The 20,020-nt window shown below is 44.1% G+C and overlaps 1 protein-coding gene across 2 annotated transcripts in view; it reads right to left on the reverse strand.

The window, feature by feature from the left end:
• The window catches only part of Camk4 (calcium/calmodulin dependent protein kinase IV), a 243,318-nt gene extending 223,832 nt beyond the window's left edge, over window positions 1-19,486 (reverse strand). The window contains exons 1-2 of one of the 2 annotated variants that reach the window (XM_060377500.1): window positions 19,238-19,486; window positions 18,325-18,539 (exon numbers count right to left, since the gene is read on the reverse strand). In XM_060377500.1, coding sequence (XP_060233483.1) covers window positions 18,325-18,479 — 155 coding nt within the window. In that variant the 5' untranslated portion in view covers window positions 18,480-18,539; window positions 19,238-19,486. Of the gene's footprint in view, window positions 1-18,324; window positions 18,540-18,860; window positions 18,998-19,237 lie in introns of those variants that run through there. The other variant, XM_060377501.1, reaches the window with a different exon arrangement.
• Window positions 19,487-20,020: the final 534 nt, after the last annotated feature.

The following is a 20,020-nucleotide window of genomic DNA, read 5'->3' on the forward strand; positions in this document are numbered from 1 at the left end:
TCTCTTTACAGACAGTGATTCAGGCAAAGCAGCTTCTGCTCATCTACTCTCCATGACTCCTTTCTGCCTACTTTTTCCTGGTCAGGGTATCTCATTAACATACTTCTGAAAGTTTATTAAATTGTTTTCTTCTGCGCTACAAAGAAATCCCTCCATCAGAAAACAAAGACAATTAAATGCCACTTCAAAAAAAAATTTCTGAGGAGATTGGAAATCAAGCTGGATTACTAAGTTAGAGAAAAACGGTTCCTAAGTCTGGCTATTCTTTAAGATTACTTAAGTGTAAAAGTCTCCTCTATTTTATCTTTATTAATGTGCAGTAATGCTTGTTCTAACTTGGATTAAAAACAAAAATCCTTTCCAAGATGTTTCCCAAGACTCTCATTCTTACTTCTGAATTAAGGCATGTTGTATCTATCCTAGGTACTTGCCAGTGAAGAATGCATTGTTCTGCAAAACAAAACAAAACAAAACAAAACAAAAAAACCTTAATGAATCTTTGATCAAGTTTTATGGGGAAATAAGATCCGAAAGCAACAAAAAAGATTAATATTTTCTAATTTTAACATCCTTCTCAGAAGGAAAGAAAGCTGAAAAAAGTAAGATAGAAAGAACCACCTACAACAGTTATTTTAAACCACCCCAAACTGTCCTTTTTCGTTGGCATAAATGGAAATCCTTAAGGTTATACTGCACATCCTTTTCCATATGTGAGCTACAATGAACAGTGGTCACCTCACCCACTCTAAAATACCAAATGATGAATGTACTTCCATTGGGAGAACAGGAGCTGAGAGCCTCAGAGAGCTCGCACACCCAGACAGTTCATTTCGAAGCTGAAACAGCAGAAACTCAGCAACCCATTTCAGAGCCTTGGAATCTTCAAACATGGTTGAGAAATCATGCAGCCAATCACCAATCATCCCTCAACCCAACAGAGAAACAGTCCCAAATTAGCACCAATAATACACAACACACACTGGGTGAGGCATAATTAGTACACTAACCTCATTCAGTTATCATCTCCTGTTAACAGAAGAAGTTGAGGCTCCCTGAGAACTTGCCTGAAATGACACTGTTCATAAGAGAATGGACTGGAAGCCTGTTGCAGGCCTTTCTAATGCTGAAGACTGTTGTTTTCATTTACTTCAGAATCCCACCAATCTCACAACTGACATACACCTGTTTCCTTGACTCATCTCACACTCTTGCCATAGCAGAAGCAGAAATACCAGCTTCGGTGCTGTGAGTTAGCTCTTCATTAACATAAGAAACATGAATCTTATTCATGGTAATTTACAAGAGAAGATTTAAAACTGGCAGCAACAGTCAGAGAAGGCAACAGAGAAAGAGAAAGAGAGAAAAGGAAAAAAAAAAAAAAACAGGTCAAAAATTCCTAAGATCAAGCAAAACACTGGTAGCCAGCCCTCAGCTGACCAAAAGCAGTGCAGAGGTTGGATGGCTGGAAACCGCCTGTGTCCTAGGTGGATGAAATGTGGTCGGGGACCAGAGGAACACAGGGTTCTCAGCTCTGAGAGAGGTGCCCAAAATGATCACATGGTATGTGCTAGAATGTTAGATCCAAGCCCTGATGGGAACATAAGATACTCAAGATGGGCCAAGTTTTATTTTTTTTTTTTCATAGCTGAGCTTTCAGTTGGCACCAGAAAAATCCCGTGCCAGCTGCTGAGGAAATAATATACCAGGAGCTGGCAGGCAACAGCCCTCGCAAAGCCAACAGGTATGGATGCCCAGTGTGGTACCAAAGTGCTGGCACCCGGAGGGCAGAGAAGAGGAGGAGGGGATGTGACCACAGAGCTGCTGCCATCTAGGGTCCTTGAAGGTGGCAGTGAGCTGGAAAGCACTCCTCTTGACTGAAAAATTAAAGATAAATGTGAGAAGGAGATTAAGTCAGATCTAGCTTCCCTTACCCTAGATAGAGCACACAGGGAGACTGCAGCCCTTCGGGAAGCGGGTTTGTGGCATACGTTCCTTGACATCTAAGGAAGGGACAATAACGGGCATCTGTATAGGAAGGACACTGTCCTCAGACTCTGAAGGCCATACGTAGACGGGCTGCAGAGGGAGGAGGGGCACAAGGATGCCTCAGTCTGCCCATGCTGCCGTTACAAGTATCACAGATGGGGTGGCATAAACAACAGGCATTTTCTTCTCTCCGTTCTGGAGAGTGGAGTCTGATGCTGAGCACCGTCCTGGCTCTGGGGAGGCTTGGCTTGCAGATGTCTGCCTTGTCACTGTGTCCTCGGATGACAGAGAGAGGAAAGGGCACACGAGTCCTCTTGTTCCTTCTCTTACAGGGGTCCATTCTCAATACGTGTATGACAGGGGTTACCTATCACAGGCTCGTACCCAGGTATATGAACCCTGAGGCTTCAACATGTGTGGGGAAATAAGAACATTCCTTCTGGGGATTGGGGATTTAGCTCCGTGGTAGAGCACTTGCCTAGCAAGCCCAAAGCCCTGGGTTCACTCCTCAGCTCTGAAAAAAAAAAAATCCTTCTGTAACATAGAAAAACACACAACAGTGAAAGAAACTTGAGCTCTGGTGGAATGAAGAACGGAGAGAGGAATCAGAGGGGACCCATGAAGTACCAGTGGGATGAGGCATAGCTCGAGTCAAAAACAAGAGGCATGCCGACATCTGTCTCTTGGGATCCTATCCATCCTGTCCATAATTTCCTTCACCAGCTTCTAGCTGTCAAAAGTAGAAACACTCAAGTTTTCCAGAATAATTTAAACTACATAAAAATTATGAAGATGGAGCTAATGATTCTACTTAAATGTTGAGGAATGATTTAATTCTTTGAATAAAAAAAAAAGCACCAATCAATAACTTTTAAAGAATATCCCCAAACCACTACAGACATAGAATAGACAATGTCCTTTTCTCCTTCATGGACCTCTCACAGGCTATGCTGTCTCCTATTGGGATAGGGGCTGTGTCACAAGACCATGTGTTGTACAAGGCTGCCAGCTGCTAACAGTCACAAACTGGTTTAATCCAAACCTTTTTTTTTTAATTTTTATTAATCACAGTTTATTCACTTTGTATCCCTCCTGTTCCTCCCTCCCTCCTCCCCTCCCAGTCCCACTCTCCCTCTTCCCCTACCCGTGTCCCTGTCCCAGTCCACTGATAAGGGAGGTCCTCCTCCCCTTCCCTCTGATTCTGGTCTATCAGGTCTCATCAGAAGTGGCTGCATTATCTTCTTCCGTGGCCTGGCAAGGCTGCTCATCCCTCAGGGGGAGGTGATCAAAGAGCAGGCCAATCAGTTCCTGTCAGAGACAGTCCCTGTCCCCATTACTATGGAGCCTACTTGGACACTGAACCATGGGCTACATCTGTGCAGGGGTTCTAGGTTATCTCTATGAGTGGTCCTTGGATGGAGTATCAGTTTCAGAAAAGACCCCTCTGCCCAGACTTTTTGGATCTGTTGCTATCCTCGTGGAGCTCTTGTCCTCTCCAGGTCTTACTTCTTTCATAAGATTCCCTGCACCCTATCCAAAGTTTGGCTATGAGTCTCAGCATCTGCCTTGATACCCTGCAGGGTAGAGCCTTTCAGAGGCCCTCTGTGGTAGGCTCCTGTCTTGTTCCCTTTTCTCCCTCCTCCGATGTCCATCCTCTTTGCCTTCCTGAATGAGTATTGAGCACCTTAGCCAGAGTCCTCTTTCTTGATTAGCTTCCTTAGGTATACAGATTTTAGTATGGTTATCCTATGTTATATGTCTAACATCCATTTATGAGTGAGTATATACCCTGTGTGTCTTTCTGCTTCTGGGATAGCTCACTCAGGATGATCTTTTCCAGCTCCCACCATTTACCTGCAAATTTCATGATTTCCTTGCTTTTTATCACTGAATAATATTCCATTGTGTAGATGTACCACAATTTCTATATCCACTCCTCAACTGAGGGGCATCTGGGCTGTTTCCAGCTTCTGGCTATTACAAATAAAGCTGCTACAAACATGGTTGAGCAGATGTCCTTGTTGAATACTTGAGCGTCTTTTGGGTATATGCCTAGGAGTGGTATAGCTGGATCTTGAGGAAGCGCTATTCCTAATTGTCTGACAAAGCGCCAGATTGATTTCCAAAGTGGTTGTATGAGTTTACATTCCCACCAGTAGTGGAGGAGGGTTCCCCTTTCTCCACATCCTCTTAAGCCAAGCTTTGTAAGAATTCACCTTAGCGTGGTGTGGTGGTACATACTTTTAATCCCAACACTCAGGGAGGCAGAGGCAAATTGGATCACAGTGAGTTCCAGGCCAGCCTGGTCTACAAAGAAAGTCCAGGACAGCCAAGGCTACACAGAGAAATTCTGTCTTAAATTAATTACAAAAATAAAATAAAAAGAATTCACTTTAAATATAACCTAAGGAGTAGGGAAAGGCAGGAAATGTACCTTCTTGTTAAAATTCCCTCAAGAAATCCACCTTTGTAAGCATTTGTATAGTTCCCTAAAAGCCACAACAATGAGTAAATTTAACAATGAGTATATGTTGCTTTCAAAGGATGCAACAGTAAAAAAGTAAAAAAATCAGGATAAAACTGTTTAAAGTTCCCCAACATATTTTGTAAGGCCTTGTAGGTTCCAGATTCACTTATTCTAACTTATTACAGATTCCCTTATTCCCAACCCAAAAAAACAACCTAGGTTACCATGTAGAAGACCACAATTACTGTGACATTTCAAAGACGGGGTCCTGCAGGACACAGTAGGCCGAGCTCCTAGGCCTCCCAACATAAGTATACTATACAACAAAGGTCACCCATAGAGGCCACCGTTACCTTGACATTTCAAAGACGGGGTCCTGCAGAACACAGTAGGCTGAGCTGTTCGCCTCCCGGCACAAGTACATAACAAAGGTCACCCACAGAAGGCCACGGTTACCTTGACATTTCAAAGAGGGACTCCTGCAGGATACAGTAGGCTGAGATGGATCAGAGCCCCATAGGTTCGAGAGGAAGTACCTGTGGAAATCCTGTCGGTGTAGGTGGTTCACTACCCCACACATCTTTAACAAGCATCCTCTACAAGCTGGAGAGATAGTAATGAATAAGGGGATGACAGACCCTTAGCAGCCTACATTTCTGAGAGGGAGACAGACAAGTGAGTGTTGAAAGGGGGTCTGGGGAGAGTTAGGGAGAAGGGAAACTATAAACAGTATATCGTGTGAAAAAAATTCAATTCATATGTATTATTTTCAAGTAATTTTTTCAATGTGCTGGATTAGCAAGAGGTTGCTATAGGGAAATTTTCCTAAAAGAAAAGAGGTCTTTTCCCTGAAACTCTCTGCCTCATCCCTTTAATTGTGTGTATTTCATTTGCTGTCACGGAAACGTCTTCTAAGCTCTCAAGTGGAGCAGGAATCAGTGTGAAGAACAGAGCTGGTAGAGACCGACAGATGTGTAAACCGTGGAGGTTCTCTGCAGGCACGCCGGTGGCAGAGAGCACAGGACAGTCATTAATCTCCCAAGTATTATAGGCAAGAGCATAGAAAACTGTGTGACAGCATAGGAGTAGAAGCTTTGGCGACTGCCTGTGGCAGGATAATCAAGAGAGGTGCATTCCCAGCCCCAAACTGTTTCAGGCACACACCACAGAGACACAAAGCTCATGACAGACCCATTCAGCTGAGGTTCGGATAAACCGCTTCACAGTTCCGAACTTCAGGTTCCTCATCTGTAAGGTGGTGCCCGAGGCAAGCCTTCTGTAGTAGAATCAGGAGTGTATGAGAGACAGTAGGATCATGTCAAGGTTCTGGCTAACATTTCGTGGTAGTGATGAAGAAGAGAAATGGTGACAAAGAAGCCTGGCAGGCAAGCTGAAGTCTGATTCCTGAAAAGACTCTATAAACGGGACCCAGTGAGATACAAATCCTGCCCACACTCAGTTAGGAATCGTCATCCCCAATTTCCTATCTGCCACCCATCTAGAGAATGGTATTTAGTCCACAGAGTAGGCCTGGAGCTGCGTGTTTTGCACATGCAATCTGCGTTCACTCTTGTAGCAACTCTGAACTCCCCGCCACCCTCCTTTCACGGGGCACACTGACAATGAACTTTACATCCAAAGAAGCGTAACTGACAGATAGCAATGTTATCCTGCCTGTCACCGTCTTTGTCCCTCGGCAGTCCTCCCCGCCTCACCTACTCAACAGGCCAGACTCTCGGAGCCATCCGAGAAGCTGCTTGTACAACTATCCATCTTGAGAATCACTTCCTCCCATCTGCCAGCCTGGGCTGGGAACAGCCCTCTCTCCAGCCAGACCTGCCACACCCCTTGCATCTCAATGTTTTACAGAGCAGTATTTTCTGGAAATGGACTGACAATCTCCCCAGATGTCCACTTCACGCACAGGGCATACATTCAGAAGAAGAGCTCTTGTTCACTGTGTTTTTAGTTTGCTGGCTACAGGTTGCACTTGGGTAAGCTCACAAGTTTATCTCATTGAATATTTAATTAGCTTATATGCTAACATTAAAGGGAGAAGGACAGGAAGGGTCCAGAATCCCCAAAGAGCCACTGAAACTGTTTCCTCCATAAAAGAAATCTCTAGAGATGTGTTATGACTGAACACTCCAAACCAGACGGATTTATTGAATTGTATAATGAAAGAATGTATTAGTCACTAGAATAAGTGAGTAGAAATATCCTTACATCCTGACCAAAAATAAAGTTGAAGTAGGAAAGCAGGGAAACCGTCTGGGAAGGAATTAGAGAGGAATAGGGTGGATATAATCAAGATATTCTTGGATGTTTTTCCAAGAATAAATAAAAATTTGTTAAAAAGAATTAACGTGAACAAAATGCCATAATTAAAGAATGGCTTTGTATACCTGTTAAAGTCCCAAATACTGCAGATTCACTTGGTGACAGCTGTCCCTTTAAGACTATACAACAAGCAAGGTGGACAAGCTATCGACAGCAAGATTCTGATCAAATGTCTCCACTGAACAATACACAGGACTTAAAGTAGGAGGAAAACATTCAAGCACCATCTGCCTTGCAAGCAACATCAAGTGTGAGCATGATTTTAAGTTTGCTGTCTCCTTCCCTCTGTATTCTGGTTTTTAACAGCCAAGTTCTGGCCTATGCACATGATGTCAGTCTACTCTAATTCTCCTTTTATTTTTCAGAGAAAAACTTCTACCCGTGCTGAATTTTTCAGCCAGACAACCTTGAAGCATGACTTAATGCACAGGTGATGGCAGGACCCTTACTAACAGCGTTAAGCTCACCATCCTGGTGCCATCACCCCTTTGATGCTCTAAGCACTGCTTGGAAACATTTCCCAGGAACGTTCAAGCCAGTGCTTCGGGCTGCCTAAGCCAGGTGAGAGCAAACTTCTTCATGACTCCAGTCATTTCCTCAGCATTGAGGCACTTGCCAACAAACAGAAGAACCTCCTTCTCCTTCTATTTCCTCCTCCAGACCTGACCATTCCTTCGTCACTGAATTAATTTTACTTGACATCTGATGTGCAAGCTGTATCTCTTCACTCCTTTTTTGTTTTCTCTGCTGAGACTTTTAAATTACTATGGCAGTGAGTTCTTATCAAAACCCTTCATCGAGTAAAAAATGCAGAACCAGCACTCATGGGTACCCACTTCCTCTTCTGCACAAAAACACACCTTGCAAAATATTATGTATTTTTTTGTTCACATTTTGGCCTGTTGATCCACTTTAAACCCACTCTCCTAAAGTGGAGTGTTTTTTTTTTTAATTCAAATAAAAATACTTTATTCAGTATCCACTCACAACTGTAATTCATTTGTAGTCATGCAACAAAATGTTTTCGGGCCTTAGGTTCCCAAATCACATATGTTATCTACCTATGATTGTCACACATGTGCGACTAAAATGTAATTTGCTCTTCAAAACATCTAAAAGTTAAAAATAAAGTCGAAATTTAGGAAAAGTACCAGATACATCCACTAACATTTTATTACAATAGCCTGTGTTATCATACATGCCAAGACATGGATATCCCAACTTACAAACCACTGCTTTGCTTAATGATGTCTTATTTAGTTGCGCTAAATAAGACAAAGTCAATTCAAAATAAGGAGTAGGTAATTCTATTTCTACAAATGATTACTCTTTTAGGACCTCTGGAGACACCCCGGCTGCTGAAGCATCTGTCTGACACGCAGCAGAACTTGAGTTCTGATCCCCAGCATCTACATGGGAAAGGCAGGTGTGGTCCAACAAGTTTGTGACCCCGCTGCCGGGGAAGCGGAGGCAGGCCGGTGCCTGGAGTTTGCTGGCCACCCGATCTAGCCAGTAAGTGAGGGCCAGGTTCAGCAATAGACTCTCTTCAAAGATAGAGTGGAAAGCAATAGAGGAAGACATCTAACATGCACGCATAGGCACATGCAGACATACGCACACGCACATACACGCACACTTTTTCAAGATAAGTTATTTAAATAGGTTCCCAACTTAAATGACCTTAATTAGGCCATCTTGAGGTGTATACTTAGTATATGGAAGAGTTATTTAATACATAATTAGTATACATTAGTAAAGAGAAGCAATTAAAAGTATTGGAAGTGAGGGTTGAGGAGACAGTTCAGCAGTTAAGAGCAATGGCTGCTCTTCTGGAGGATCTATGTTCAATTGCCAGCACCCATGTGGTGGCTCACACCCATCTTTACCTCCAGTTCCATAGGCTCTGATGCTCTGTAGGCATCAGGTACACAGACATATATGCTGACATATATCTTATTCATAGGATAATCTTTTTAACAAAAAAAGAAAAACTATTAGAGGTAAATATTCTATCAATTGATTATTTAGCATTTTATTACTTATCACATCAAATATAACAAATAACTACTCGCTTAATACCTATTTTATTATTATCTACAAAACAAACTCTTTTTTTTTCTTCAGTTTACTTAGAATAGGATTTCTCTGTGTAGCTCTGGCTGTCCTGGAACTTGCTCTGTAGACCAGAGATCCACCTGCCTCTGCCTCCCGAGTTCTGGGATTAAAGGTGTGTGCCACCACTAATTGATCAAAAGACTTTTATCAATAGTCTTTGGATGTGAACATCTAGATGGTTGTGTCTACTTACTAATATATATTAATTATGCATTAAATAGGTCTGTAGAAATTTACATGCAAGCAAAGCTTTGTGATCTCAGATTTCAAAAACATTAGGTAAGGTAGCTTTCGCTGTCAAAATCCAATAAAAGAAATGGGAAGGACAAAAATGTGTGGCTGGAACTAGCCGATAGGCTTCGTGCGTAAGAGGTATAGCTACAGTGCCATCAGTCAGACTAGAGATAGAGCAGGTGTGCCTTCAAAAATTCTTTACATGTTGACAATAAATATCATGTTGGTGCTTTTTAACATGAATGGGAGATTCAATGTGGCCCCTTAAGCAGATGAAAGATTGGTGCCATTTTAATACCAAATTCTCATGTATGTGAAACATCGAGTCTTGGCTGGTGTAAGCCAGCAAACTACAACTGAAATCTAGCAACTGCATGATTTTTTGGAGCATAGCTTTTACACTTTGAAATAGGTTTTATTTTTTTAAATAATAATAAAGACTAGTTTGTGTTGTGGACATCACATGTGGTTCACTGCCATATGTTAAGTTTCCTTGGAATCAGAAGCAGGCATGTCCCTGCTGTGTGTACTTCACTCAGCAATCCAGAGCTCAGGCTTCCCCCACCTAACCCACGTGCTGTGTTTCTCTGTCCTGGCTCCTCAAGATCTAGTTAACAGTTCTCATTTTCACCCCTTTCTTACTTGGTCACAGGCCATAGGGTGCGGGGTTATCATGTTTCTTTCTCTGCTTTCATTTTAAACTGTCCTGGGAAGGTCTGTCTTACACACTTCCATGTTTTATCCTTGTCATGGGTTGGTGACAAGTGCTGAGAAGCCATAAACTTTGCCAAGACCCGACTGCTTCTACGGCCACCTTTCTCCTTTTTCTCTACATTTTTTGCTTCCAAGTGCCAAATACCCTGTTTGGTCTGACACACCTTTCCCTCCCCCAGCTTTATCTGGCATTGTATTGTGCATGCTTTGTGAATTCTGCAAAATGACATGTACTTAGTTAATGCTGTGCTAAAACAACATGACCCAAAACAGGCTAGGAAGCAAAGGATTTATTTCATCCTACAACTCTCAGGACGCACTCCATCACTGAGGAAGGTCAGGGCAAGAGCTCGAGGCAGGAATCTGGAGGCAGGAACTGATGCAGAAGCCATGGCGGGGTGCCGCTTCCTGGCTTGCTCTCATGGCTTGCTCAGCCTGCTTTCTTACAGCATTCAGGGCTACTTACTCCACCATGAGGTGGAGCGGTACTTCCGCCTCATGGGATTGGCTCACCCACCTCAATTGCTCATAGGCCAATCTTAAGGAGAAATTATCTCATTTAAGAGTCCCTCTTCTCCAATTACTCTGGCTTGTGTCAAGTTGAAAGAAGACAGAGAGAGACTAATCAGGACATACATCTTGAGATTTTCTGCCCTTTTTTGGGGGGAGGAGTTTCATGTTTTGTGCCTGGCATGGTCTTTGAAATAGATATGCATATTAAACTCCTAGAATTCAAGGTCCACCACACCCTCATGAAGACATGTAAGCTGCTCAGTAAGACAGATCATTGTTTTAAAGATTGCTCAGCATCCAGAGGCAGAGGCAGATGGGTCTCTGAGTTCTAGGCCATCCTGGTCTACAGAGTGAGTTCCAGAACTTACGGTTCTTCTACATCTATCATGTGTTATTCTTTTTCTTTTGACTTCTTCCTTATGTTGGTGGCATAAAGGCTGTATATTCTCATATTGATAATTCTTGAGTAAGAGCAGTGAAACGTAAAAGGCAGGATGTGCTTCACATATATGAAGCCTTTTATAAAACCAGGAAGCCTGCATTGTGGTACCAACAGAAGATTTGTAGGCAAAATATTAATGAGCTCTGTAGTCACAATACATCAAAATGTACACAAAGAAACAGTGCTCCTGTAGCCATGGTCAATTAGGTGCCTTTGCTTATGGTGAATAATTCCTTAATTATCCATTCGTTAAATAAGAACATTAGGAAATAAGAGATCGAAATCTAATTCATTTTCACAAAACTCAAAGTTGTAACCTCATTGACTCTAAATATTGAATATTTCCAAAGCAAAAGCCAATTTTACTTTAGGAATGGAGTATATAAAGGAAAGATGAATTGTTTTGTTCTATTTGCAAGGAAACCAGGCCTCAACCCAAAATTGCATAGCAGGAGCGACAAAGGCCAGCATACTAATATCACATGCCTATATATATGAAGACTATTCGTTGGACCTCGTTCCTTCTTCTTCTGTAACAAGCCTCTGAAACCAGTAGCAAACAGGAAACTTACACCTCATACAGCATAAGAACCAAAAGAATAATACATCCATTAGAGACTTTGGCATCCCTCCCCAGCACAATTTCAGTGTGCTTATTAAACATAACAAGTTATGTAAAAGCAATTTTATTTACTTACCTATTACCTTAGTTCATCTGTCTATATTGAATTAGATTTATTGCTGCTGTCTTAATATCAGTAGGATATATACTTGAAAGCCTTTCACCATGACAGCACACCCGGCCAGCATACGTTACTCGGGACCTCATTATTCAGAAGGTCAGCTCTCTAGCCAAAATGACGTCAGGAGGCATAAAGGCATGGAATTAGACAGTGAGCGATGAAAACACACAAGAACCCTTCTCCTGTCAAAGCTGTTCGATCATTCTGATTGCCTCAGGAAGAAAAACCTCTATTTCTGTACTATGGTTTGACCGCTGCTAATCTCTGCTAATCTCTCTTCTAATGAAGGAAGCAATCTCCAAGATTGTAGCCTTCAGCCCACAAACATGGCCAGCTACAACAACGTCATGTTAATGCTCTGCTTTTCTTTCAGTTTGCTTTTATAATCACATCTTATATACAATTTTGATTTATTCTTTCAACGTGGTGAAAATAAGCATTCTTGCAAGAAATTGTGCAAGCAAAAAAAATAATAATAAATAAAAGACAAGATTACTTAAACCAAAGCATGAAGTAAGGTGCAGACAGTGTGAGCTGACAACAGGAATCTTACTGGTACCACACTGAAATGGGAGAGACGATTGGTTGCAACATATACCCCTTGTTGCTCTTAATTGTCTATACAAGTAAATAAAAGTTGAACAAAGGACAGGCTTCAAGCTTCCATGGCAGTGTTGTCAGTGTGGGACAAGATGAAGATACAGTTTTGGTTATCACAAAATGGGAGGAAGGCCTCTGCCAGTAGGTAGGGGCAAGAGACATTGCTAAACATCTTGCGATGCGTGGGATAGCCTTACAATAAAGAATGACCTATCCAGCCCAGAAATAGCATGGAACCCATGTTGAGAGTCTCTTGCTATATATTTTCCATATATATCCATCATCACATATCACCTTTTCCTCAAGAGATTGTTCCTTTCCTCATTTGGTCTTTGCCACTGATGACAAAAGGAAATCCTGATCTAAGCCTTTCTCAATTTTATGCCAACCACAGCTAGGGGTATCCATCCATTTGCCGTCCGAATGAAGACAATGAGCTATATCAACGGGTCTGTGTTCTGCACGTATTAATTTTATGCCATTAACACTTTGACTTCACTTCCTAAGCAGATGCCTTAGTGATATAACTATAAGAAAAGACAGCTAAGGTAAAGATTAATAGAAATCACAGTAAAAAAAAAAAAAAAAAAAAAAAAAAAAAGTCACCCTTCGGCTCTCCAGAAAAGCAGATCTTCTTCCTGGATGATATAGCTCCTTGACTCAGCTAAACACCATATTTTTCATGATCAATCTAACCTGGGGATTTTAAAGAGTCAACATTCTTTCTACTACATAGCTTTCTTAGGAGTCTTTCTTAATCAAAAACTACTTCTCAGCCAGTGAAAATAAAATCAGTAAATATCAAGGAAAAAGAAAAACATTAACAAAAAAAGTAATAAGCAGCGTTTGAAACATTCAATGCTTTGTTCTCAGATGCATTACTGCAAACCCTAAACCCACGGTATATCTGAGGGCAAACCGTTCACGAGAAAATTCTTTGAAGTTGTTTTGTGGTTCCCTTCCTCTCCTCTGCCCTCGCCTCTTTTCACCTCCAGAAAGGGTTAAAGGCAGACAACATCTGTGTTGGTTTTCTGACCTCGTACAGTAACACGGTGTGTTCTTAAGAGCAGAGATCCTATCACAGGCTTCAACTGACTTAAGGCTTTGTGCAAGGAGTTTATTTCCAAATACTTCAGAGGTTGTAGTAGCCCAGAAGGCAGCGCGTGGCCTGAAAGTCATCTTGACTTAACTCCTAATTCTTATCTTCCTGTGGTGAGTGATAGCAAAGGTGAAACTGAACCCTCTTCATTTCAGAGCCACAGAACACTGCCAACAGAAAGATGGCACGGCTGTCAGCTACAGGGGCATTGGTGCTCACCAATGCTTCCGCTGTGGAGAAAGGAAGCCAAAGCTGGATGGAATTAAGGACTTGGTTATATACATTTTAGGGGAAGAAAAATTACAACGTTTTCCTTTTTCCTGAAGGCTAGAATAAAGGCACATCATAGCCCAAAGGTCTGTGGCATATGTCTGCAATTCCTGTTCTCAAGAGGCCAAGGCAGGAGGATCCTGAACACCAGAACTGACTGGTCTCACAAACAAATACCAAAAAGAGCCAAGATTTAAAAGGGAAAAAGAGAGATAGAATAAAAGAAAAGGATATGCCAGTGTCTGGTCTTTTGTGTTACACTGAGTCAGTCACTTTTGAAAAGTTGTTAATTAGTGGGGAAAATGAGGGTGGGAGGTGAGAGGACTGTGAGCAAGTAGGGAAACTGGGGGTGGGGAGGGGCATCTCTTTGTCAAGCTGGAGGCCATCAACAGGGTAGGCTCCTGGAAGGATATGGGTGTGACTCTAGCTGAGATGCCTCACAGGAGGACATTGAAGAGTGAAGTGACCACCTCCTAGCCAGGCAGGACTAGTGGAGGGAGGGGAACAACAACCCACCAACAAAACCTTTGATCCAAAAATTCCCCTGCCTACAAGAAGTGCAGGGATAACGAGGGAACAAAGACTGAGGGAAAGTCCAACCAATAACTGGCCCAACCTGAGACCCACCCCATGGTAGAGACCCAGCTCCTGATGCTAATGATGATACTCTGCTATGCTTGCAGACAAGAGCCTAACTTGACCGTAGTCTGGGAGGCTCCAGCAAGCAGTGGATCAAGACAGGTGCTGGCACTTGCAGCCAAGCATGGGGCAGAGCTCCGGGGGTCCTGTGGAAGTGTTGGGGGAAAGATGGAAGACCTTGAGGGGACAAGAACTCCACAAGAAGACCAACAGATACAACTAACCCAGACCCATGGGGACTTATCGAGACTAAAACATCAAATAAGGTGCATGCATGGTCTAGACCTAGGACCCCTGCTCATACGTGGCCTGAGTTAACGCTCACTGTGAGAACATAGCTTTTTCATTCTCCAAGTTTCTTTTCTCCTCAGTTATGCTTCCTCTGGCAGAGCCCCCATTCAAGGTAGTTCAGATTCCTGGGTGCTCAGGAAACCTTTTGGGGACACCAATGTTTTTTTCTCAAAAATTTCCAAGGGAAAATCCAATAAGGACTTGGGAGGCAAGAAGAATTTTTCTCCACAGACCTGTGCCAAACGGACATTCCTCAGGATGATGTTGCCAAATGGCCTGCAAGTCACTGTGCTGAAGGACTGTGCCTCCCACTTTAACCTGGCATACCCACATTCGTGTCCAAAAACAACACTCTCTAACTGAGCCACAAATTATTAGCAGGAGCTCAGCAAATGTTTTGAATGAACTAGAACACAATGAAAGAGCATAAAACATAAGATGTTGTGATACATCGTTGACAGTGAAAGTAAGCATCATTTGATGAAAATGTTTCTATTCTATATGGAGACCGCATGTCTCACTATTTAAAAGTTATTTGTATCCTAAACAATAGAGAGGGGGGAGGAAAGAGAGAGATGTGCTTTACAGAGAGACAGACAGACAGGCAGACAGAGGGGTGATAGGTAACTGAGTTACCACATAAACACAACTTTAAAATAATGAGTTTAGTCTGGTGGGATCCCAAAGGTCACCAACCTAAAGCAACTATAGTGAAAATCCAGAATAACACATTTTCTTTTAAGCAAGTGCTCTAACATTTGGTTGTCTGGATTTGGATGTTTGGGAACACAGCTGAGCCCATTAGAAACATCCTTTCAATACGGTACAAGTCTAAACAAAAGATAGGCCAGAACTGAAATCAGAATGTGGGTTTGGATGTGTAATGCCAAACCCTCACCACAGAGCAGAGTGAGCCAAGTCTTGTCTTTCCATTCACCAAGCCATTGGGAGGAATGTAAGCCAGAGGCAAGCTCTCTGCTCCATTAGGGAAGCTTTCAGAATGCCCATCTCTCAAATCACTGGGCAGAAGACCAGCTGCTCTCTAGGGATAGATGCCTGGCTAGTTGATTTGTTTTTTGTGTATTATGCTTTTTTATTTTTTTTATTTTATTATAATTTATTCACTTTGTATCCCAGCTGTAGCCCCCTTCCTCCTTCTTCTCCCTCTGTGTCCCTCCCCCAGTCCACTCTTAGGGGATATTTTTAAGTAGCTTTGTCGGTAGATTGTGACTGGTAAACTTCACATTCTCTATAAATACCAAAATATTTTCAATTTGACTTTAGGGGGAAAAAAATGCTTGCTTGACAGGTATCTCCAAAGGAAAGTTATCTCTGCCTCCTTGTGATGGAAGCCTGCCTGCTTTCTCTAAGCACTGTCCAGGGCAGCATTCTCAATCTTTTGGCAAACCTCTGTCTCCAAAAACATTTATATTACCATTCATAACAGTAGCAAAATTACAATTATGAAGTAGCAATGAAAATCATTTTTATGGGTGGAAGTCCCCTCAACAATGAGGAATGGTGTATTAGGGATCACAGCATTAGGAATGCTGAGGACCCCTGGACCAGGTTGTTAGAGAGTCAGGAACTTGGCTTAACTTTCCACATTCTCAAGGTGCATTGTCCAAGTGGCCTTGAATCTAACACTCTTGAAACCAGGAGTCACCAGTTTATAGCAGATAGTCTTGCTGGATGAAATGAGAAGTCTCCAGTTGAGCTCCAGGGGACTGTCTACCTTGTGACCCTGTGACCCTGTGACCCTGTGACCCTGTGGCCCCTCACAGCACCAGAGCATCACAAGGGCAACTGTGTGTGAAGGAACCAAGCGTTTGGCTTTAGAGTCACCACTGCCCAGATTCTGCCCAAAACAGGGAGAAAAATCTTTAGATCAATCGAAGTGAGCTCAAATTGAGATCACTAGTGCACAAAGCAAACAGATCTTTGTGGCCCAATCAGTGGGTGTGTACGTTTTATTTATTGCTTTCTGATCCTATAGATTTTTTTTAACAGTTACAGCTGGAATACCAGTCGGTTCATGTTTTAGGTTTATTTCATTGGAAAAAAAAATCACTCAGGTTATGAAGTGAAAATATTTATCCACCTCAACAAATGGCATGAGTTCACTGCTCACCAATAATGCTGTCTACAGAGAACTTACCCAGGGATTCACACTACTGCTGGTGAACGGAGCAGGACCTCAACTTTCATTCTTAAAACGTTTTAACTTGGTGAACGTAGGGGTAATTTTCAAAAGAGGCAATCTAGCAGGGCAAGTCTTAGCAATGTATAATCGATTTCTACGTGCAACCCCAAATGAACTAACTGCGAACTGTAGAGCCGAATTAAAAACAACCAACGTCAAACTCCTCCCCCCTGTGAGAACCACCACCCCATGTCTGTGTACACTTGGGATTTCACTTTTTCCTCTAAATTCTCCCGGTGTTATGAGTTAAGTCAGACTTTTCTCGGTGCGCGGTGGGCCCTTCCCCTTAGCAGCAGCAGGCAGTCACTTCCTAGGTAACTGGCAGCCTCTAACCGTATCTAAGCTCGCTATCTCTTCAATCAGAAGTTTACGCCACAACCCTGAAGCACATCACACAAGTATCAGAGATTGTTGATATCACATCTTCCCAAATATACGAACTGCTATCTCATTTCAGCACACAGCAGCCTTCAGCCAAACACCCAAAAAAATGACTCAAAATGAATGTGGACACATACGCGACTCAGTGCTCAAATAAATGTCTTTCAAAGGTTTTACCTTTTTACACACTACTTGTACTCAAGCAAAGGCAAATCAGAGTGAACAAACTAAGTACAAACACCCAGAATCCAGTGTCATCGTCTCCAGCAGCATCAAAAAACTGAAATTAAAAAGCTGCTAGATAAACTATTACCAGCAAGAGGAGGATGAAAACTAAACTGAAAAACAAAACAAAACAAAACAACAACCAAAAAAAAAAAAAAAACGGTGCAACTTGGTAACAGTTGAAATCGTGTTCAGATTCACTAAACTACAGAAAACAAGTCTCCTCGTGTGTGTGTGTCAAACAACAGAAAAAGAAAAGAAGAAAAATAATTTTCAATGGCTAAAGATCTGAGTACATGCTGAATGGGTCCCAACGTAAAACTGCTACCTGTTTAGATCTTCAGAGTAGGGAATGAGGGGGCGCAATCCGCTTCCCCAACGGGATGGCTTTCTGCATGCACGACTTAAATAAGCCGCTCTAGCACCTCAAAGAAGAGCAGCACACCTCTTCTCGGCAATTACCCCTGTCTGGCCCCCACCAGCTGCTTTCTCTTTAAAGCCCCACTACTTCATTACTCTGCCTTTAACTCTCCTAAATGATTCATTCTTGCCTTCTCCTGAGCACACGCCGCAGGGAAGCTAGTATTTAGGTTAGATTTCTAGTGCCACTTGCTTTGGAGAGCTTGATGAGGGGAGGCAGGAGGAATCTAATTTAATAAACCCATCGTGGTGTCGAACGGCATACTACAGCCCCCCAACCCAAAACTAACTAGACACGCCGAGTCCCTGTGACAAACTCTAACCTGAGCAAAGAGACTAATTAGGAAAGCGGAGCCCACGTGGGTAGGAGGTTATCACCCAAGTGGCAGCCAGTTCCACACAGGGAGGGCGGGAGAGTCTGGCGGATGCTCGCAGCTGCACCGGCCTAGGCGCTCTGGGGAAAGCCTGGTAGCCTCGGGCTAGAGCTCAGCTCTCGCCCGGAAGCTGGGGAGAAATCAGCGGCAGAGGTGCTAGTCCTCGGGAGGTGTCTCGGGAGAGGGACAACTGGCGTGCGCGCTGCGGGCGTTCCCAGCCCCAGCCCCCGCCTCCACGCTCCGCCTGGTCCAGCACCCCTCGCCTTACCGTCCCAGCTCTGACTCCACGTCGAAGAAATTGGTCAGAGCATCCCGGTTAGAGCCGTCGATCCAGTAATCCGGGACGACGTTCCCAGTCCCCGAGGTACTAGCGCTGACCGAGCAGGTCGAGGAGGAACAGGAGGGCGCCTTGACTTTGAGCATCTTCGCCGCGGGACTCCGGAAGATGCCGCCGCTGCCCGAGCTGGAGCTGCCAGCCGCCGCCTGCAGCACGGGAGCGAGAGGAGGCGTCCTTCAGCGCGCACACGCCCACCGCCGAGCCGGGCTACGGCTCGCTCGCCTCCGCGCTCGCCAGCGAGGGCGGGAGGGGAGGCTGAGACCGCGAGCGCCGACGCAGGGGAACCCGGTGCCACCGCCAGCCGGCAGAGACCAGGCTGGGCTCCGCAGAGCTCCGGTGCCCTCCCCCTCGCTCCCGCCGCCCCACCTCCGCGCCTCCCTCCCGCCTGCCCCGCCAGCCCCCTCCCTGAGCTCCTCTCCCTCCCTGGCTGTGGCTGCAGCCTGGCTACCTAGAGCGTTTGCAAATACCGGAGCTCGCGGAAGCCGCTTGGACCCCGGGAGTGCATCCTCCTACACGCCCTCCGGCCTGAGCCGCCAGCCTAGGAGGAGACTGCTCGGTCTCAGTCGGAGGCGAGCTCCGGGAGTGGAAGGCACCATGCGCATGGTGAGAAAGAGACCTGGTCATTGTTGGTGCAACTCATGTTTCCCGGAGCGTGGCTCGGAGCGGGCGAGTCCTTTCCACCTTGCACCAGCTAACCAGCCCCCACTGGTCCCTGGGTCAAAGCTTATATGGATGACAGAGGAGGGTGTCTGTGGTCGCCAGCTCCTGGGCAGGCCTTCTCTGCTGGAACTCAGTGCACACCGGAGGAGAGGAACGGGCCTAGGTCCACGCTGACCTCACTCACCTTTGAGAGAAGTCTTCAATTTGTCATCCCGGCTGGTGGCACTGTCGCCTCTGGCTCTGCTGGAGCTCCTAAAAGGGCACATAGTTGGCTGTGTCTAGTTCATTCTCAGCATCTGAAGGCCTGCCACTGAAGGGCTCAGAGGAAGGCTCTGGAGAGGCCAACTAAGCAAGCCTGCCTCGAGGCAGGACCTGTCACCATTCTCGACAGAGAACGTTGCTACAGTTAGAGCCTTTCTCTCCCCACAAGCTGTACCCCATCATGAGCATCCTAATGTCCACCCATCAACTGCCACAGCGATTTTAAGTCCTGGCTGAATAGATACCTTTGGGCTTTCTTTCTTCTCAGATTTCAGCAAAGATAAACAGCAATTATTACAATTAGTGTGTGAGAGAGAGCGGGAGTGCGCTCGCGCTCGTGCTAGTTACTACATCACATCTGACTTCCAGCTAGATGACTCCAGACCATTTAATTTTGTAGAGATACTGGGGTGGGTTATTTTCTACCTTTTCTCCAATATGCACTCTACCCAGCAACTCTCCATTCCTGAAACACATCGGTAACAAATAGGTTCCAATCTTTTCCTCTCCTTTGTTGAAATAGTACTTGTTATAGTACTGGTGAAATCTCCGCCACCAAAACAAAACACTCAGCTTGTGGCAGGACATGGGAATTTAATACAGAACTATTCTTTGGGAGTGATGACGGTGAGCAAATTGCTCCCCATACAGTGCTCTACAAGTAAGAGTAAGTAAGGTTCGTTCAAGGTCCCGTGCGTACTGGATT

Source organism: Meriones unguiculatus, chromosome 2 (genome assembly GCF_030254825.1).
Source record: "Meriones unguiculatus strain TT.TT164.6M chromosome 2, Bangor_MerUng_6.1, whole genome shotgun sequence".
Taxonomy (NCBI): domain Eukaryota; kingdom Metazoa; phylum Chordata; class Mammalia; order Rodentia; family Muridae; genus Meriones; species Meriones unguiculatus.